The sequence below is a fragment of the Urocampus carinirostris genome, chromosome 1 (assembly GCF_059441175.1).
Source record: "Urocampus carinirostris isolate Australia breed hairy pipefish chromosome 1, RoL_Ucar_1.0, whole genome shotgun sequence".
In the NCBI taxonomy this organism is placed as follows: Eukaryota; Metazoa; Chordata; class Actinopteri; order Syngnathiformes; family Syngnathidae; genus Urocampus; species Urocampus carinirostris.
This window is the reverse complement of record NC_142349.1, coordinates 46,236,987-46,258,178: the sequence shown is the minus strand read 5'-3', so window position 1 is coordinate 46,258,178 and position 21,192 is coordinate 46,236,987. Positions and strand designations below refer to the sequence as shown.

General features: G+C 42.6%; 1 protein-coding gene, 1 long non-coding RNA gene and 1 pseudogene across 3 annotated transcripts in view; 1 reads left to right on the top strand and 2 right to left on the bottom strand.

Moving 5' to 3' along the window:
* Nucleotides 1-16,541, top strand: part of crebbpb (CREB binding lysine acetyltransferase b) — a 44,832-nt gene extending 28,291 nt beyond the window's left edge. The window contains exons 13-31 of one of the 2 annotated variants that reach the window (XM_088342351.1): nucleotides 208-393; nucleotides 4,981-5,328; nucleotides 5,412-5,570; nucleotides 5,755-5,902; nucleotides 6,702-6,820; nucleotides 6,893-7,132; nucleotides 7,213-7,301; nucleotides 7,660-7,740; nucleotides 7,835-7,891; nucleotides 8,004-8,081; nucleotides 8,160-8,227; nucleotides 8,325-8,475; nucleotides 8,547-8,693; nucleotides 8,769-8,882; nucleotides 8,961-9,126; nucleotides 9,375-9,542; nucleotides 10,441-10,602; nucleotides 12,958-13,239; nucleotides 13,362-16,541. In XM_088342351.1, coding sequence (XP_088198477.1) covers nucleotides 208-393; nucleotides 4,981-5,328; nucleotides 5,412-5,570; nucleotides 5,755-5,902; nucleotides 6,702-6,820; nucleotides 6,893-7,132; nucleotides 7,213-7,301; nucleotides 7,660-7,740; nucleotides 7,835-7,891; nucleotides 8,004-8,081; nucleotides 8,160-8,227; nucleotides 8,325-8,475; nucleotides 8,547-8,693; nucleotides 8,769-8,882; nucleotides 8,961-9,126; nucleotides 9,375-9,542; nucleotides 10,441-10,602; nucleotides 12,958-13,239; nucleotides 13,362-15,659 — 5,061 coding nt within the window. In that variant the 3' untranslated portion in view covers nucleotides 15,660-16,541. Of the gene's footprint in view, nucleotides 1-207; nucleotides 394-4,980; nucleotides 5,329-5,411; nucleotides 5,571-5,751; nucleotides 5,903-6,701; nucleotides 6,821-6,892; nucleotides 7,133-7,212; nucleotides 7,302-7,659; nucleotides 7,741-7,834; nucleotides 7,892-8,003; nucleotides 8,082-8,159; nucleotides 8,228-8,324; nucleotides 8,476-8,546; nucleotides 8,694-8,768; nucleotides 8,883-8,960; nucleotides 9,127-9,374; nucleotides 9,543-10,440; nucleotides 10,603-12,957; nucleotides 13,240-13,361 lie in introns of both variants that reach the window. The other variant, XM_088342344.1, reaches the window with a different exon arrangement.
* Nucleotides 2,720-4,228, bottom strand: LOC148374908 (uncharacterized). Its single transcript, XR_015851141.1, has 2 exons — nucleotides 3,898-4,228; nucleotides 2,720-3,187 (listed from the first exon to the last, which is right to left on the bottom strand). It is a non-coding gene; the product is annotated as an uncharacterized LOC148374908 (long non-coding RNA).
* LOC148374907 (U2 spliceosomal RNA) lies at nucleotides 4,199-4,338 on the bottom strand (annotated as a pseudogene).
* Nucleotides 16,542-21,192: the final 4,651 nt, after the last annotated feature.

The following is a 21,192-nucleotide window of genomic DNA, read 5'->3' as shown; positions in this document are numbered from 1 at the left end:
AAGACACTAAACACCTAATCCCCCGATTAGCAGGTAGTTGTCTTGCATGGCTGACGCCGGTATCAGTGTGTGAATGGATAAGCGTGTAACGCATTGAAAAGCACTTTGGGAGGTCTTAAGTGACTTGAAAAGAGCTATATAAATGACGATCATTTACGATTTACTCCAGTGTAATACCTTCATCTATTTCTTGTCTTTTTTTCTCAGATGGGTCTGTCACCTTCAAGAATGCAGCACAATCCTGGAATAATAGGTAATCATACGGGTGAGATTGTTCCTCAGCCACCCAGCCAGGCTCAGTTCTTGTCACAGGGACAGTTCTCTACAGCTGCTGGCGGAGCTAAGAATGTGAATGTGGGCATGAGCCAGCCAGTAACACAAACTGCTCCGCAGGTGAGGTGATAAGAGCACCGATACATTTCATTTCACAGAAATCTTACGAGTGGCATAGTGTATCAAAAAAGCAGCGGCAAGTTGGATTTTCCCATCTTTTTCTTTCGTTTAAATCTCACTACAGTGGAGCCTCTGTTCATGAATGGCGCTGGTGACAAGCTTACTGAAATTGTGAAAAAGTTTAAAGTGACCAGTTTTAGAATAGAATAGAATATACCTTTATTGTCATTGTTACAAAATGGGTTGAACATATTGTGACAACGAAATTGGACGTGGCACTCCAGGATCACATTTAACAGTAAAGATAAAAGAAAACAAAGAAGGTAAAGGTTATATTTTACACAATGCATATTGTTTCTCTAACAATTTCCACATGATTCTGGCATTTTCACTAAATTTTGCCCTCCGAAAACTGCAAACAATATTGTTATTCTGAGACTTTGCTACTTTGAAGCCCCTCATTTAAGTGTGTGATTCTGCTGAAAACATAGAAACAAAGGCGATCAAGGGTAAAAGGAAAAAAGGAAAATAAATTCTGAACAACCAGCGTGCTAAGTGGATTTCCTTGATAGAGGAGGGGCGCTTTGGTGCATCTCATTATTGGGTGTGATGCTTTTGATGCCTCAAATATTGGGAGGGGAAGGGGTTTTGGGGTTTTTAAGGGTTATTGATCTATCTTCGTTATTCATTATCCATTATCCGTTATCGGTCAGTTCATAATACGCTACAAAGCCTAGGAGCCGGGACACTTAGGCCCAATCCCATTTCTCTCACTCGGCCCCGAGAACCCTCCAGTGAGGTCCCTCGATAGAGGAGTGCCCTCATCGAGTGGAGTGCAAAGTGGAAAAGGTTTGGACAAGACTTGCAAGGTTCCACCCCTGTCCAGGAGATGGCGGTAATATTAATTGGCTGTAGACCTTAGTGACGTATAGGCCTACGTCACATGTAAACAACTCGAGTCTCAACCTGTAGTGTGTCAGTTGGAGATTTCGTGCAACGTTAAAAATGCCCGCTACAGCTGTGTTATTACCGATTGCCTGAAAGCTCATCATCTTTTCCGTGTCTCCAATCAACGGAGGAGAAATGTGCTATACTGAAGACAGCTTCGGCGCTATGTAGTGCTGATTCACCTTTACAAGGTACGTACACTCAGTAAAAAAATGACCCGTTCGGTCAAATACAGTAAGAGTTAACATACAATGCACGTTCACATAATACCCTATGTTTGTGTAGACATAAATGGCAATCTACTTATTAGTATCTTAATGCCATTTTATGACACATAGTAGGGGTCTTGAATGTGTGACATGACGAAAAGTAAACAAACACAAGAACAGTCCACCTGACCCTTAAGCTGACATAATATCGTCACCAAACTTCCCTGTACGACCCAAAAACCTTAGTTCATAAGGAATTTAATTCAAAAGAGTTGTCATTGGATATAAAAAAGGTGCTTGATTGCTGTTGTTTGGTCATGATTGTTTTCTGTTGTTGGTGTCAAGGGATTTGTTCAGACCAAAAAAGACAATCAACTTTGGCTTGGACAGATCTATTGACACTAACAAAGATATCATATAATGAAATTGTGAATATGCTTGATTGCAAATAGGATTTTCGAGAAGGGTTGTTCAAACCCTCACATTGTGTTTGCTGTTAATAACATCATATTGGAATATAATATTGTGAATGTGCTTGATTGCTGTTGTGATTGTCATGATTGTTTTTTTTGTTATTAGTGTCAATAAATTTGTTCAAACCAAAAAAATTTCAACATTTTTTCATGATGCTTACATCACAATTAAAGCGGTCTTTTTCTTTTCTATGCCCACATTTATGTCTAAAATGTTTGTTTTCTATTGTGTTCCAGAGTGGCTGTCCCATAAGCATGGACAGGTTGGACAGGAATGTTCCCATCCTGTGCTTATGGTTGGATGTGGAGTCAGAACTCATTCAGGACTTAAGGTTGAGCAAGAAGGTTATGTGGGCCCTGCAGGAGCTGCTAAAGAGGGAACAGGGCCATGGCTGGAGGTCCTGATCTACGTGTACTGGCTGGCCCACGCTCTGTCCTACCGTGTGGTGTCACGGGTCTTCAGGGTTCCCAGGTCCACCGTACAAAGAATTGTCCACAGTTAATATGGAATAAATTGCCCAAAAGCCATATTTTAGGCTCTTTAAGTCAGACCCACATTTGCATTATGTGCTTTTCTGCATTACTATTCAATAAACATCTTCATTTTGAGTAACACCTTGGTGGTTTATTTCATAATGATGTGAGATACTGCGTGTGAACTATGTGACTGTTGGACAGAAAACAACTACAAATCACTCCAGCTTAAATAATACTTTACTTTCAGAAAAACAAACTCACATTGGGCCAAAATACATAATAGTAAATAAATAATGTGTCACAAATTTTAACAAAAATATACCAATACTTCCATGAAGCTGGAAAACACAAACTGGAACTTCATTGAGTTCTTAATAAAAAAAAATATTTTCCTTTTATAAAACAAAGGGAAACATTGCAGAGATGTCACTGTTCTGGAAATTTGTCCACGAGCTTCCCAAAAAGGACGGGAACCGCTCAGTTTTGGCCACAGTTTCTTCGAGACTTTTCCTCACTCCGGCAGACTCCACTTTCAAAAAGTCAAGGAGTGTATCGTGCTTCCTTTTTTTTTCTGGGTGATTTGGGGTTTGGCGCCGGATTAGAAGGTGCCAACGACGTGCCCGGTGGTGTGGATGGCGTGGTAGCTGTGATGGTGACCAGCTCTTCCACGGGACGTTCTACAATGGCCTTTAGGTTGGGTGGAAAAAACAAGAATTACTTAATGCTGATGTATTGTACAAAAACAACTGTGTATACGATGCTCAACTAGTTGATGTGAGACATGAAATTGACATGTTATTCTTATGGCTGTATGAGCCTTCTATTGGCCAGCATCACATATGCTTTAGAATTGTCTCCACATTTGGACAACATTTTGAGAAGGTAATTCGTTCACTTAATATGTGTTTACAGAGAAGACAGTGAACTATGTGATAGTAGTTTGTTTCAACTGTATTTCCACGTGAAATTCGGAGACATTACTCGTAATGCATGATGAAAACTAATGCATTCTGATCTCACATGAAAGAATCATATTGTAAATAAAACACGACACCCGAAATTGTGTGCAGTAAACAAGCGCTTATGTCCAGAACGGTATTCTGACTATGCTCCTTTAGCGACTGGCCATGTACATGAAAAGCACGACTCGTTTAAGATAAAAACAGGGATGGGCTGAACCGTGATTTTCTGCACAGTTATCCTACTTTACAGTTTGTAGCGTGAAGGTTTTTTTTTTTGCCAGCTCCCTTGGTAGATTAGTGCACTTCGTAAAGTAGCGATTTTGCAATGTTCGTGTTTTAACGCGAAAATACGATTTTCTATTGCATTTACGTCTAACTAAGATATCTCAATACATTTTATTGCAAATACATGCGTGGTTGTGGAAAACTACTTACATTTGTGTGGTTCCTTTTCGGGCATGTTTGTTGATATTGAGAATTCGCAAAGCCTTCTGGGTAGTCACTTCGCTGCCAAGTGAGGTCGAGAGCCCCCTCGGTCTTGAAGTGGTTACGACTTGGTTTGAGGGCACTTCTGCCTCGGTCTTGAGAGTATCGGGACACACCCCATTTTCACGTGAACGCGCAAACCGAGTGACTAGGGCACATAGCGAGTGAAAGTGCGAAGAATGGGACGCAGCATTACTCTCAGCCAAAAGGCCAAGCTAAGGTCCTAGCCCTAAAGCCTTGCTGCGATCATTGCGAATGCACCGTTCCCGGAGGTACTGCAATACCGGGCCGATGCGTGGAGTGGACAGAGCAAGCTCATATTCCATCTCCGAAATGCAAAAATCAAAGAGGCCAAGCTAAGGACCTAGCATCAAAAGGCCAAGCAAGGCCAAGCTAAGGACCTAGCATCAAGGCCAAGCTAAGGACTTGGCATCAGCACATCTGAAACCTAAGCCCTAGATCACTAGATGACAATAAAGTAGATCTGAATCGAAAAGGAGAAAAAAATGTAACTTTAAAGCAGAAGAAGCTAGTCCCTTTAGTAAGTGTTAACTACATATAGGGGTGGAAGTTTCACATTTGGCCATGGTATAAGTGCTCTCTCGTAATGGAGCCTCTGTCAAGTTTTTTTTTAATGCCTCTTTGACCTGACAGAATTATTTGAATTGAACATGGTTTTGTGCATCCCAAAATTGTTGTCTCATTCCATATTTTGCATTTGACTGGCCTAATTCCGACATAGTGCAAAACACTATTGATTGGTTAGCAAATAGATTTGTTCTTTTTTTTTAATGCTAAATACGTTTTTTAAAAAAAACAGTTCACCAACTATTATGAACAAAAGTTTTAAAACTCCCAGCTATATTGTCCTTATCAACAAGAAAATATGATTAAATCATTGCTACTCTGTAGCCCTGTGAAGTCTTCATGAATATATTCTGCTGCCTCCTGGTGACCAAGTCACACACACCAGATGCTTTAAAATGATTCTCGAAGCATCAGTGATTAAATTTAACCTATATTTCCAAACAGTCAACAAATTCCAACCTTCCTCTTAATGCTCTGGACCCCATCGGCTCCCAGTTACCATGTGGCCTTGTAGCCCAGCCAGGCATGGGTAGCACGCTTCCGACCAACTCTCCCGCCAACCTCCAAATGCAACAGCAAGCTCCGGTGCAACAACAGCCCTCCACTCCAGCCTCAACGGGCGGGCCAGCTTCAAACCAAGGTCACTTGTCTGGCAGCCACCATGGTCCACCCTCTGTTGTTAGCACACCACCAGACCCTTCTCAGCCGCTCACACCCTCGCAACCGCAGCCTGAGTCCGTCAGCCAGGCTCAGCAGCCTCCCTCGGTGCAAGCGCAGCATCCCAGCACACCGGTTAGACTTATATTTACTTGCGCAAGAATGAAAACATGCTTCTGTGGCTATCTTTGCTCTTAATCATTCCCCTGCTCTTTCAGTTGTCTCAGGTTGCTACCTGCAAAGTGCCCAACCCGGCTTCAGTGGCTGAGGTCAACTCTCAACTGCCAGACAGGAGCGCGACTGAACTTAAGTCTGATGTTAAAGATGAAGATGATGACAATAATTTGGGGAGCAAGAAAACTATCATAAAAGTAGAGGTACATCCTTTACCTTACAATTAAACGTGCTATCACCTTTATGTAAACAGAAATTATGAGCATGGTCATGAAATTTTACAAACATACAAAGAAAAATCTGTACCAACTTATAAGTGCTGAGAAGACTGTCACAGAGCAAACATTTTAACACGGCCTATCCTTAATCGCCCTGTTTTCGTAGCAGGATGATGAAACCAAACCCCTTCCGACCAGAAAGGATGAAACTGAGCCAAAGCAGGAACCGATGGACACTTCAGAAACAAAGCCAGCAGAACCCAAAGAAGAGCCAGAAAATGGGAGCAGTTCTGCTACTACACAAAGCCGCAAAAAAAGTGAGTGTGGAGAGGTAGACACGTCAATATCATTCTGAGCACCCGTTATTCAACCAGCATCGACATCCGTGGCTCTGTTTTCTGTACACGTATATTTTTCAACGCCTTAATGTTCCGCCGGCAGCCCGTCAAACTTGATAATAAAAAAAAAAAAAGTCATGTCTTCCGGATGTCACCAGTCACAGAAATATATCCTGCCACATTTCAAGTCAAGTCAAGTTTTGGGATTCAAAATATGATAACTTTTTAAAAATACACTTATCACATAAACATTATCAGTCTGAAACGAGATACCCGAAAAAAGTGTTCCAACTCCGGTTACTCAATGTTAGTTGCACTTGCAGTGTTACCTTTCAAAAGATACCAAATCCGTCCATATTCTACAAATTTTTCAGCTCTCAATTTTCTTTGGGTACACCTTGGATTGGGATTTTGGGCAAATTTTACAGGAATGATAAAGAGTTAAGAGAAAAATGCCATTTAGCAATAATAGTTCAAATTTGTGCCCGATTTTTTTGTCAATGGTAATAAAATGACCACTTCCACGACAATTAATTGTGGAACTCATAGAAATTGACCATGAGTAGCTGTTAGAATTCCAATTAATAGAGAGGAAATTACTGAAACAAATGAAGTGATATTTAATTCTATTTTGATGAGAAAAACTGGCAAACTCGTTTCCAGATTTAAATAACCAAGATGTATTAAGGTACCTGCAAATGATTCGTAACATTGTCTCGGTTGTTTTCAGATATTATTGTAAATAGTAAAATTGATACTGACTGTTCACTGTCTCCAGTTTTCAGACCTGAGGAGCTCAGACAAGCTCTAATGCCGACACTTGAGGCCCTCTATAGGCAAGACCCTGAATCCCTGCCCTTCAGACAGCCCGTAGACCCCCTGCTGCTTGACATCCCAGTGAGTGTCTTTCCATGCTTACTAATTGCAATCTTTCTGTCCTTCAAAAGCTGAACACTTCCTGTTCTTCAGGACTACTTTGATATAGTGAAGAATCCCATGGACCTGTCCACCATCAAACGCAAACTTGACACAGGCCAGTACCAGGAGCCGTGGCAATATGTCGATGATGTGTGGCTGATGTTTAACAACGCATGGCTGTACAACCGCAAGACTTCCCGTGTTTACAAAAATTGCACCAAGCTTGCTGAAGTTTTTGAAATAGAGATCGAACCCATCATGAAGTCTCTGGGATACTGTTGTAGCCGCAAGGTGAGTGCATGTGAGATTGTAGGTAAACGCCTGACCTTAACGCACTTAAAAATAAGACATGCTATGTCCTTAATTCGCAGTATGAGTTCTCACCACAAACACTTTGCTGCTATGGCAAGCAACTGTGCACTATCTCAAGAGATGGTATCTACTACAGCTATCAAAACAGGTAAGCGTGCATACGGACCAAGAGCAAATCAATGATTATTACTGCCCTCATTGATTCATATTTAACACTAAACATAAAACTAACAATTTTCACAAGTCCAAGAACCATTCTGACTTTTTAAATTGTTTTGCATTGTTTTATGTTTGGTCATGACACACACTTTATTTTTATATCATTACTTTTTGTAGAATTTACTAAGAAAAGAATAATGTATTTTCCTAACATCGTATGATGATTCTTGGATTGATTAACTTTTGCAAATCTACCAGTTGGTTAATGATCATATCAGTTAAGAGCTCTGCGTGTTCTACTACTGTGCAAGTTGCAATATACCCAAATGTGACCTTATTGCCAACAGATATCACTTCTGTGAGAAGTGCTTCAATGAAATTCAGGGCAACAGTGTGACGCTTGGGGAAGACGCAGCACAGTCGCAGACGTAAGTTAGGGTTCTTATATTTTAATGCAAGGGGATGTCCCTCTGCCAAATCAACGAAGACAAATTATGTGTTTGGTTGTCTTTTTGTTTTTAGCATGATATCCAAAGAGCAATTTGAAAAAAAGAAAAATGACTTGTTAGACGCTGAACCGTAAGTACATGATCATCTTAGACCACAACATTCTGCTAAATGATTTGGAAAATGCATCCTTTTTTATCATGTACAAGAAAAAGTGCCAAAGCACACTTGTCTGTCTTTATAGGTTTGTTGAATGTAAAGATTGTGGACGCAAGATGCATCAGATCTGCGTGCTTCATTACGATGTAATTTGGCCATCAGGGTAAGCCTCAGCCATTAGCGCTTTTTCAAATTTTAAGACTTTCTTTAAACTATTAACACATATATTTTTAACCTGTAGCTTCATTTGTGATAACTGCTTGAAGAGGTCTGGAAAAATAAAAAAGGAAAACAGGTTCTCAGCCAAAAGTAAGAGGAATGTCCTCATGAGACTATATTATATGTTTTTTCATTTTCTTGTACTTTTGTTTTGATTTAATTACATGAGTTTGCTTGCATGTTTTAGGATTGCAGTCAACAAGGTTGGGGACATACATTGAGGACCGAGTAAATAAGTATTTGAAAAGACAAAACTACCCAGAGGCAGGCGAAGTGTTTGTACGAGTTGTGGCCAGTTCTGACAAAACCGTGGAGGTTAAGCCTGGAATGAAGTCCAGGTAGTCCCTTTACCGCTAGCACTGCGTTCTAAAGTTAAATCAATCCTGGTATAATTTTTTTTCTTGCTCAGGTTTGTTGACTCAGGCGCGATGGTAGAAAGCTTCCCTTACAGAACCAAAGCACTTTTTGCATTTGAAGAAATTGACGGGGTGGACGTTTGTTTCTTTGGCATGCATGTCCAGGAGTATGGCTCAGATTGTCCTTTTCCAAATACAAGGTAGACAAATCATTAAGAAGTGTAATTCTATCATGTAGCTTGATCATGCTTTTAAGAGTTGTAATTCTTTTGTAGGCGGGTGTATATATCGTACCTCGACAGTATTCATTTCTTCAAACCACGTTTGCTCAGGACTGCAGTTTACCACGAGATACTAATTGGATACCTCGAGTATGTCAAGAAACTGGGGTATGTGGGATCTATCATCACGAATGTTTTACTCGGTGTTATAGCAAATGAAGGATATATTTTTCTTATTCCATTCAGGTATGTGATGGGTCACATCTGGGCATGCCCACCCAGTGAGGGAGACGACTACATTTTCCACTGCCACCCTCCCGATCAGAAGATCCCCAAGCCCAAGAGGCTGCAAGAGTGGTACAAAAAGATGCTGGAAAAGGCCTTTGCTGAAAGAATCCTACACGATTTCAAGGTTTTGAAAGCAAAATAATCATGAGAATGAGAATGAAAACAATGTATCTTCAAACTTTATTGCAAATTTATTATGTGACATGAGAGGGCTGACTGTTGATTGAGTTATAGAGTCCTATCTTGGTATCCAATAAATGGCCTATGTAAAATGCTTTGTCATAGATAATTGCTCATTAGAAGTGATTTTTTTCTGCTGACAAATGGCATTTAATACAGTTTTTTGTTTTTTTTTTGCATCTTGTCATTCAGGATATTTTTAAGCAATCCACAGAAGATAGACTGACGAGCGCCAATGAGCTGCCATATTTTGAGGGTGATTTTTGGCCCAACGTCCTGGAGGAAAGCATCAAAGAGCTGGAGCAGGAGGAAGAGGAGAGAAAGAAGGAGGAGAATACGGCCTCCTGTGAGACGCCAGAGGTGAGTGAATATCATTTGAGGCGAGGCGTTTGTGAGAGGGTTTCTTTTTGATTTAATCAATACACTGATTCCTTGTTTTTCTTTTTAATTCCAGAATGATTAACCTAAAATAAAGGGGGAGCCCTGATTGATTGGCCCCTGGTTGTGATCAGCCTATATTTTTGAATTATCCTAGCTGCACTATTTGATCAAAGCCTGTATTCCCTATTGAAAATCTGACCATTTCATCCATTGTAGTCAACCCTTGAAACCAGTCTGAGGGCATTGTGCGTCAAAACTCATTTACACCTTAAGTGACATACAAGCATAGTCATCAGTTGCTTTTTAAAATAAGCAGTACGACTAACCTGTGTTTACAATGCAGTCCACCATTAAAAAAAAGCCTAACAATAAGCTTTGCCATATAATCGTATTGTAAAAAATGCAATATGTAGGTGGCACATCATTCATAGACCTTTGGCACGATTAAGTAGTTAAAAATGTTAAAGTTTATGTTAGTTTGAATTGTTAAATGTGTGTCTTCGATCGTGATTTCCAGTTTTCTGACTGGGATCTTATATTCTCTTGTGAAAGTTAACTTTTTTATGGGTCTCAATTGTTGTTTGTCATGTGTGTGTTTGTGTGTTTTTAGATCATATAACCAATGGAATTCAAACACCCCTAAAATTAAACTAGAATAATACACTGATATTCAGGGTCAAATTGGCCTATTACTTATATAACAAATGGCTTTATGGTATTTACATTGGCAACATAAAAGCTTGATCAAAACATCCCTGCTTAAATCTTACAAATCTCTCAAAAGCTAATCATATGTTTGCAATCACTCGTTTTAAATCTAGCTTGAAGTGCTATATTTGACCCCTTCACTTTTTCTGTACTTATACTTCAACCAAAGGGAGACAACCCTGACAGCAGCAACGCCAAAAAGAAGAACAACAAGAAAACAAACAAAAACAAGAGCAGCATTAGTCGAGCCAACAAGAAAAAGCCTGGGATGCCGAACGTACCCAATGATCTGTCCCAAAAGCTCTACGCCACCATGGAGAAGCATAAAGAGGTGAGGGACTATAAAATATTCACTTTGTATTTCAACAGAAAAACTCATTTCATTCTATTATTTTTTGATTTGGAAAATGTTGATTACCATATCATATCACCTTACTAAAGGGCGCAATTTAAACTGTGTGTGCCATTTTTGTATTTGGCCCACACATGATGACAGGTCGCGGGCTTTATGTACACTTCGTGCACCAATTCTTCAATCTTATGTGCCAACACTTCACCCTTTCATGTATTCATGGTGACCTTTACTGTATGGTTTTCTTTACTATGTCCACCTTACACTAAGAAAACATACATACACACACACAAAAGCATGTGTATTTAGAAATAGAGGAGAGAAAAACTGCCGTGTACCTGGCTGGCAACCAGTTCAGGGTGTTCCCTGCCCACTGCCCGAAGGTAGTAGGAATGGGCTCCAGCGACCCTGGTGAGGATAAGCGGCACAGAAAATGGATGGATGGGTGGCTAGAGAGCAAAACTGAGTTTGGTTTCCTTAATAAATATTGATGAAAAATTACTAATATATTTATAATCATTGCTAGGCGTGGGCATGGTTAACAACACAGATAAAACAACCTACAAAAATAGAGCTTCAACAAAACATTTTTACCAGTAATCGTCTTTCAATTGAACTCATCAAAGTCCTCATACTCTGTTTCTGAATTGACATCTGTGCTAAATCTACAGCGAATGTCTCAGGATCACTTTCTTCACTGTAAAAGTCACTTTCTGTGTCCTTTAGTAATAAGTATAGCCAAAGCTTGAACAACAGTAAAACACTTTAGGCCTAGCATCTACTTGCTAACAGTGGCGTGACTTGCTTGGTGCTTCTTTCCACTCTTAGTAAATGTCTGTGTTCCACCTGTCATCGATCACTCCCATGCTGCTTACAGCCTTTATTTGAACGTCCGGTTCACACCTGTGCCCAGCAGTAGGAATTCTTATGTCGGGCTTCCAAGAACTACAAAAAGTTCAGAGTTAATTTGCTTCACTTTTTTCACATCAGCTGTGAAGCACCAAGCAGATGTGACCCCATTATCAAGATGCCAATGTCAGACGGCACCGTTCCCTGTACACCATACACCCTTTTAAGAGATGCTTCAAGTTGTATTGATCCGGTTTTTGGGGATCACATGACTATTCAAGATGGTGACATTGGTTATGTAGGGTATATTCGCGATCTCGCGGCATAACTTTTCAAGGGTTACATACGTAATAAAAAAGACTCGTACTAAAAGAAGTCAGAATGTCAATCCAGAAAGATACCATGGAAAAAGGGTCACGATTGCAACACCTGCTCCAAGGAAAGTTGCACCTGCCCTCATAACTAAAATACTGACAGTAGAAATGGTTGCTGACTGTCAAATGCGCGCGAGGTATTGATGGCGAAGCGTGGAAGAAACCATAACAATAAATGCATACGAAGCACACATATATTCTTGTACACATGCAGATACTCTAAGCACATAATGATTCTGATATTACATACTGTACTGCTACTGATAGAACATGCTGTACTGATCATTTTTCAACGCTCACACTTGCCCTCAAAGCTTCATTTTGTCCTTTACTTCATGTCCAAAATACACACACAAGGGTCTATCACACAACAGGGGGTGCCATAGATTTTAAAGGAAATATAATAATGTGCGCCTTTATAATTGTGAAAATACAATTGTCCCATTTCCAGCTCAGAGTTTGTTTGTGTCAATAAGAGGACCAATTAAAACACAATTTACTATAATAAAGCAGGCAACACTTCTGCTTAGTAATCTACGTGGGTATTAAATATTTCTAAAAGTTCAACCATTGATATGCTCATTTTGACTCTAACACTCCCAACTGAAACACTGCCCAAAAAAAAATTCTTTTTTTTTTAATTGCACCGTAAGTGTTTTTTGTTTTTTTTTTAAATGATTATTATTAATCTTGTTTAATGTATTACATTTTGACTCCTCAATAAGTCATTCTAGTTATTTTTATTTGTTGTTGTCAACAAAATATTTAACAAATATGTATCCTGAGTTGGACACTTAACCAGCTGTCAAGAGCATGTCAAGAATGTGCCTCCTTGTTGTCATGGTAACAAATAATTTGCAGGATCAATCTGATTTGAACAATTTACCTACATGGGTATTTACTGTGCTTAAACAAATATTGTTATGGATAGTTTATCAAGACACCTCAAAGATCTCTGGAATTATGAAAGGTTGTCATTTATTCATTTATTTTAAATGTTGGTATTATCTGAGACAGTGTTTAACTGGGTAACTTCCACCATGTACATACATAATATTTTTTTAGGTGGTTACATGGGAGCTTTATCGTAAAGAGGTTTCCTTTTTTCCAGGTGTTTTTTGTCATCCACCTTCACTCTGGGCCTGTCGTCAACACTCTTCCTCCTATTATGGACCCGGACCCTCTGCTGGCCTGCGACCTGATGGACGGCCGTGATTCCTTCCTGACTTTGGCACGAGACAAGCACTGGGAGTTCAGTTCATTGCGGCGATGCAAGTGGAGCACTATGTGTATGCTTGTGGAACTCCACAACCAGGGACAGGACCGCTTTGTATACACCTGCAATGAGTGCAAGCACCATGTGGAGACTCGATGGCACTGCACTGTCTGTGAGGTAAGCAAAATGTTGAGCATTACAAGTACAATGAGGTTGAACGTAAATAACATGTCTCTGTCCTTATTTCTTGCGGATTGGCATATGCTGATAACACATTTGGTCTGTTTTTCATGCTTCAGGACTATGACCTATGCATCAATTGCTACAACACAAAATGCCATGAACACCAGATGGTAAAATGGGGCTTAGACTTGGACGTCGACAGCAACAACCAAGGAGGCGAGGCCTCTAAGAGTCCCCAGGAGAGCCGACGTCTCAGCATTCAGCGCTGCATTCAGTCCCTTGTTCATGCCTGCCAGTGCCGCAACGCCAACTGCTCCCTGCCGTCATGCCAGAAAATGAAGAGGGTGGTGCAGCACACAAAGGGATGCAAGCGCAAGACCAATGGTAGCTGTCCTGTTTGCAAACAACTCATTGCATTGTGCTGCTATCACGCTAAGCACTGTCAGGAGAACAAGTGCCCAGTGCCCTTCTGCCTCAACATCAAGCACAAGCTCCGTCAGCAGCAGATTCAACATTGCGTTCAACAGGCTCAGCTGATGCGCCGCCGGATGGCCACCATGGCCGGAAGGGGCATGCCTATGCCGTCCCCACCTACCTCATCTGCCCCTGACACTCCAAACTCTGTGCAGCAGCCACACACGCCACAGACCCCACAGCCCATGTCCAATCAAACCCCGCAGCACCAGCCGCCAGTCCCCAGCCCCGCCAATTTAGCTCAAGGTTTTCCTAACAACGGCCGTAGCAACAGCCAGCCTCCGACGCCCATCCCACAGGGCAAGACAGGGCCCCAGTCATCCCCGGTTCGTCAGCAACAGTCACCGCTTCCTAGCTTGCAGACACAAACTCAGCTTCAGATGCCGCCGCAGCTGCAACAACAACAGCAGCAACAACAGCAGCTGACGGCTTTGAACGTGGCAAAACAGATTGAAATGGCCGAGATGGCTGCCAAGGCAAAGCAGCAGCAGCAGCAGCACCCCCAGCAACAGCAAAATTACACTATGAATGGCATGCCCATAAACCATCAACGCATGTTGGGACAAGTGCAGGGACAAATGCAGATGATGCGGGGCCCCCAGGTGATGCCAGCCTTGCAGCAGGGTCAGTGGAGTCACGGAATGCAGAGTCACATGCAGAAACCTCAGGGGCTTCGTCAACAAAGTGTAATGGCCCCCCAGCAGGTTCAGGGAGCAACCAATGCACAGCAAAGTCCACTAATGCAGAGAGCCATTATGCCGCATGGGCTCCAGATGCCTGGAGCTATGCCTTCCCAAGGACCCTCGCCGCAAGGGATGCCGCTAACGCCGCAGCAGCATAACATGCCAAGGGGCGTGCCTGGTAACATTGCATCCAACGCCTTGCAAGAGCTACTGCTCACCTTGAAGTCTCCAAGCTCGCCACAGCAGCAGCAGCAGGTCCTAAACATCCTTAAATCCAACCCCCAGCTCATGGCTGCATTCATCAAGCAGAGGAAAGCCACATACCAAGCAAACCAGTCACCGCAGCAGCAGCAGCAGCAGCAACAGCAGCAACAGCAGCAACAGCAGCAGCAGCAGCAGCAGCAGCAGCAAAACCCTCAAACAATGCAGGGCTCAGTAGCAGCCATGCAGGCCATGATGCAAAGGCCTGGCATGCCCCCCCAGCAACAAGTTCCACAGCAGTTGGGCCCACACATGGGACCCCAGGGCCAGATGTTGAATGTGAATCAGAATGGCAACCCGCAGCTGTACCGCAGACAGCAGCTATTCCGGATGCAACAGGCACAGCAGCAACAGGGAGGAATGCCTCAACCACATGGTCCGTTTCCTCAGCAGCAGTCAGCAAGCTACTCTCACCTCCGGATGCAGCAGCAACAGCAAATGGCTATGCAAGGTGGTGTCGGGCCAATGGGACAGCTCCCTCCCCAGTCAATGGGCCAACCTGGCATCGGCATGGAGGGAGCCCAAAACCTCCTACAGCAGCGCATGCTTCAGCAGCAACAAATGCTGAAGCAACAGATGGGCTCACCAGCGCAATCCATGAGCCCCCAGTCACATTTGCTTCAAACCCAGACGCAACCAACTGCTCACCTGCCCGGTGCCCAGGCCATGGGCAATTCCTTAAGCAGCCAAGTGCGTTCGCCGGCCCCAGTTCAGTCCCCTCGACCGCCCTCGCACCAGCCCCCGCATTCCAGTCCATCCCCGCGAATACAGCCCCAACCCTCGCCACAGCATGGTTCCCTTCTCTCTAGCTCCCCTCATCCAATAATTGGAGGCCCATTGCCAGGTCCCATGGAGCAGGGACACATGGGAACTGCGGAGCAGAGTGCCATGCTGCCACAGCTTAACGCACCCTCCCGAGGGGGTTTGAGTACTGACATGGGCATTGTGGGGGACACGACTGGCGACACGCTAGAGAAGTTTGTTGAAGGATTGTAGCAGAGATATTACGTAACGTGGTTTGTGAACTTTCTGCAAAGCAAGGACAGTGTTGTACTCTAATACCGAGTTCACCGTCACAGCTGCAAACAAGACACAAAGAATATATTTTTGGTTCAAACCAACCATACAAGAATTGATGCTGTGGTTTCTGTGTTGTTGAAATTTGTTTTTCATTTGTTTATGCTCTGATAAAACATTTTTTTAACAAAACCTTTCAAAACAAAAATTTCCCCTTTTTTCTTTTTTAATTTTGTATTTTTGCAAATAATTATTGTATTTGTGTTGAGCAAGACTGTAAAGTTAAACTTGGAATTTTCAGGGGAAGGCTCGATTTCACCTCTCCCTCGGGTTCTTTTCCAGACTAATTTATTGTCATTTGCCATTTTTCATAAAGGACTGCCTTTGGGGAAAGCCTTAATTTTTCTTCCTGCTTGCAGACTCTATAAAGGTTTCTCTTATTTATATAGATTTAGGAACCATTGCACATTAGCAGGTGTTAAAAAGCCAAATTATTTTTGGTTTGGTTTGGATTTTACTGGCCTTGCTTGGCTCAGTAATTAATGTCCATATGCACCAATAATCACTTTGCATCTTACTTTGTCCCCCCCCATCCCCCCTTCCCCCACCAAAAAATCAAATTTCCTGTTTTGCCTGTGGTGAGGAGTATCCATGTTAAAACTGCTGATTTGTTTCCAGAGTTATGTGCATCGTTTTATATATTTACATTAAACTTGAATCAATGGTGAACCTCTAATGTAAATCAAGCTGATCGTTAGCACTGTAAATATGCAGAAAATAAGAAATCACTGTACAAACTGGTTGAAGATGGCTCATTTCCTACTTGTATACCACAATGTTTAATAAACCTTTGTGCCACAATATCTCGATATGTTTTTTTTTAGCCCCGGAAGTGTTCTTCTAGAAAACACCTGACCTTAATATTTGACAACCTTCCAGTGTTAAGTTCAAACCACTTCCTGATATGTGGTTTAAACCGTGCTTTTAAACCAAACTTTAAAAGCCTCAAAGGGACAGAGTGTATAATTGGACCACTAGATGCTGCTCTATTGTGTAGTGCAACCCCCCAAAAAAGCTCAAGGAAGAATACAAACTACAGTGACGCTAAGTGACCAAACTGCAACGTTTTCTCCTATTTTTATTTACTTTTTTTCCCGACCTTTAGTAAGTGTTTTTCGGGTACCTGTAGCTAAGGGCGTAGATTTGGCATTGGTGGGGATGTAGCTCGTTTTGTATGAATGATCACATTATATTGTTTGGGATAAAACAATGATAGTTCGACATTTGCGGGGACTTTGCACATTTTTGAGTTATCAGGGATCGTATAATATTGTGGGGACAAACCTATGACTGCTCTATTGGGGACATGTCCCCTCAGTCCATGCTAAAACTACACCCTTGCGCATGGCAGCAAGATTACTCAAAATTATGTATGTTCCTTCAAGGTAAAGCTTGTGTAAGATAAATAGAAATGTATCATATAGTTCGCTTATTATTCTAGTCAATACGGTATTTATTTTGTAATAGTTTTGTTTTGTTTTTTTACCACAATAAGGTTCTAAATGATACGCTCTAGCTCAGGAGGTGGAGTGCCGTCTCAGAATCCAGAGGTTGCAGGTTCAATTTTCAGTTCCCTCAAGTTCTCGATTTGGCTGCATCTGGCAATCAGTGAGTGAGTGTGTGAATGGGTAAGTGTGAAGCACATTGTGTCTTGAATGACTTGATAAGCGCTATATTAATGCAGACCATTCAATCCCTTTTAACAGATATGAGTAACTCATGCTTGAAATCTTATTTTGACCTGTTGGTGTTTGATATATTTGAAATGAGTTTATACACTGTGGAAACCTGCTATTAGATGTGTTGATTTTTTTTCAATTTTATTTTGCTACTTAATGGCACACTAAATCATCCAAATATATATTTTATTGAATATTTTAAGTAAATATATTATCCCTCAAACAATGCAGGGCTCAGTAGCAGTATATATAATAATATATTATCTTGACGTTGTTCATAACTTTTACGGACAGAATTTCCAGGCGCAGCCCTGGTGGGGATGGAGTCCGGTTTGGGGGCCTCAGCATTGCGTCACTGCTTTTTGCAGATGACGTGGTGCTGTTGGCTTCCTCAGGCCGTGTACTTCAGCTCTCGCTGGAGCGATTCGCAGCCGAGTGTGAAGCGGCTGGGATGAGGATCAGCACCTCCAAGTCCAAGACCATGGTACTCAGTCGGAAAAGGGTGGCATGCTCTCTCCGGGTTGGGGATGAGAACTTGCCCCAAGTGGAGGAGTTCAAGTATCTCGGGGTCTTGTTCACGAGTGGGGGTAGGATGGAATGGGAGATCGACAGACGGGTCGGTGCAGAATCTGCTGTCGTTCGGACCCTGTACCGGTCCGTCGTGGTGAAGAGGGAGCTGAGCCGAAAGGCAAAGCTCTCGATCTACCGGTCGATCTACGTTCCTACCCTTTACCTATGGTCATGAACTTTGGGTTATGACCGAAAGAACACGATCCCGGATACAAGTGGCCGAAATGAGTTTCCTCCATAGGGTGTCTGGGTTTTCCCTTAGAGATAAGATGAGAAGCTCAGTCATCCGGGAGGGACTCTGTGTAGAGCCACTGCTCCTCCACATTGAGAGGAGCCAGTTGAGGTGGCTCGGGCATCTGATAAGGATGCCTCCTGGACCCCTCCCTCGGGAGGCGTTCCGGGCGTGTCCCACCAGCAGGAGGCCCCGGGGGCGACCCAGGACACGTTGGAGAGACTATGTCTCTCGGCTGGCTTGGGAACGCCTCGGGGTCCCGTCGGATGAGCTGGAGGAGGTGGCTGGGGATAGGGACGTCTGGGCTTCCCTTTTAAGGCTGCTGCCCCCGCGACCCGACCCCGGATAAGCGGAAGATAATGGATGGATGGATTATCTTGACATACCTGTCAACCTGTGCGTTTTTGCCGTACAAAGTAAGTTTATTATGCATTTTAAGACGTGTACGACGTACAAGAAAATCAGTACGGAACAACGCAAATTTGTCAACTGTGGGAACCATCCGGGATACACCGACTATCACGAAACGGCAAATCAATCAAGTCAAACCAGTTTGAGTTGTGTAGTGAAAGGAAGTCCGTCTCTTTTTAGAGAACCGGCTTTTTCGACTCAATTCATTAAAGGGGCCGGCTCTCAAACGCTCACTTGCTTTGATATTACGAATTATTATGTTGTATAAAGAAGTTAAGAAAAAAAGGAAATATAAAAGGAGTAAATTACAAAAGACAGTTTTGTGGTTATCCTTTTTATCAGTATATTACCAACAATAATTAATGCAGAAAATGAATTAATAATTTGAATAAGAAAATGTATTATTCTATTTATTTATATTTGCATGTATTTTTTCCTTCTACAGTGAACGTCCAAGCTACTTAATTTTTGAACTTTTTTTTATGATAAACCTCATTCATGTCGAGCAACTCAGTGTCTCACAACAAAATGTTAATTAACAATAAATATGATGTAAAAAAACACATGTACAATACAACATGTTAAACTGCATAACTAAACACGTTTGAAAAAAAATATGACGTAAGATTTTTTTTGTATTTTGTAAGGGAAAATACGACAGTTTGTAAGGGCATGGAGCCCCGGAGGTTGACAGGTATGTAATCTCAACAAATTGGAGGTGACGACGGGGAGGGTGTGGAGTCTCGAAATGGCAATTGCCATCTTTCTTGTTGTCTATTTTGACCTTGATGCCATTGTGGGAAGGAAGATCAGCGACAGTCTCATGCTGATCCGTGACACCATTTGTTATGCAAGAGACAGAAACATGCGACTAGCGGTCCTAAACCTAGACTTTGAAAAAGCCTTTGATCGAGTCTCGCACCAATACCTCTTCAGAGTATTGCAAAAATGTGGTTTTCCCCAAAAATACATCAAGTGGGTAGGACTGCTATACCGAGACATCTACAGCAAATTCATGATTAATGGGAATTTATCGGAAGCAATCGAGATCAACTGCGGTGTACGTCAAGGTTGCCCTATGTCTCCCCTTCTCTATGTTCTTTGCATTGAACCTTTGGCACAAATGTTAAGAAAAGATAGATTTGTCGAAGGCATCAATATCCCAGGAAGTGGGGGACAAATTACCAAGTGTGTTTTGTACATGGATGATTTTAATATTTTGTGTACTGACCGCGCATCTGTTGAAAGAGCCCTTGACTTGACTGACCTGTTTGGGAGGGCGTCTGGGTCAAGGCTAAATAGAGAAAAATCACAAGTGAAGTTTTATGGAATGTGGAAAGAGACAGAAAAGGCAGGAGTCCCGCTGACGGTGTTAAAGACAGACCAGAAAATCCTAGGGATAAAATTCAATGCGGATGGAGGAGGCGAGACCAACTGGGATGACGTGACAAGGAAAGTTAAGCAAAAACTTGTTTTTTGGTCACTAAGAAAACTGACAATAGAGGGGAAGGTCCTAATCATCAAAGCGATCATCCTCCCAATGCTTTTGTCAATCAGTTTAATTTTTATGCCTAAAAGAAACGTGCTGTTACAACTGGACCGAGCCATCTTTCGCTTTGTCTGGGGCTCAAAGTGGGAAAGGATAAAAAGAGATACAATGAAAAAGAAAAAGGAAAAAGGGGGGAAAGGAGTGCCTGACCTCCAGCTTTTCCTGGGAAGCAAATATGTCTCTCTCCACTTCCAAAACGCTGTGGGCCCACCCAACAACCCGAAAAGTCAAGCAATGACCCGTTTTTGGATGGGCTCATATTTGCGGAAGCTAAAGCTTGTACCAGACAATCGTTTGATTCCAGTTTTGTTTAACTTGCCACCAACACATCTCTTTATTCGGGATTTTTTGAAGAAGTTTGATTTGGAAACACAAGAATGTCACACTTTACAAAACCACAGGGCCCTTATTGCTATTGTGCAAGAGCGAGCTACAGTAAGCCCTGTGCGGGGGCTTGCGTTTGGCGAATCCACAACGGTTTGGAGCAACGTCAATCATCCTGCCCTCCCAAACAGACTACGAGACTTGTCATGGATGGTGGCTCATGAAGTTCTCCCAGTCAGAGCTGTAATGCACCACCGAGGAATGTCAGCGACTTCGACGTGCCCTCGACCTGGCTGTGGCGCCCAGGAGTCGGTGAGGCACCTTTTTTGTGAGTGCAGCGCTGCCCAGGTCTTGTGGACAATGGCCGAACAACTAGGAAAGTTCCCGGACTTGCCAGCAGGAGAGGTCCCTGATGCACAGTACGTGCTTTACGGGGTGAGTCGGTCGAGGAGGCCTCGGAACGACTTTGCCAGGGACTGGCTCACTCTCGCCGCCATCAAGGACGCCATCTGGACCTCCAGAAACCTGCTGGTATGGAGGTGCAGGCAGATCCCCCCCGTGGCTGTGCTCCAAATGGCTGCAGATACCATACAATCTGCGAGCGGCGGGCCTAGGACGCAGCCATAAAGAAGACTCGTCTGCACCCACCCGGAGGGGGGAGCCGGAGCTACACTGTGGGAGTCCCGG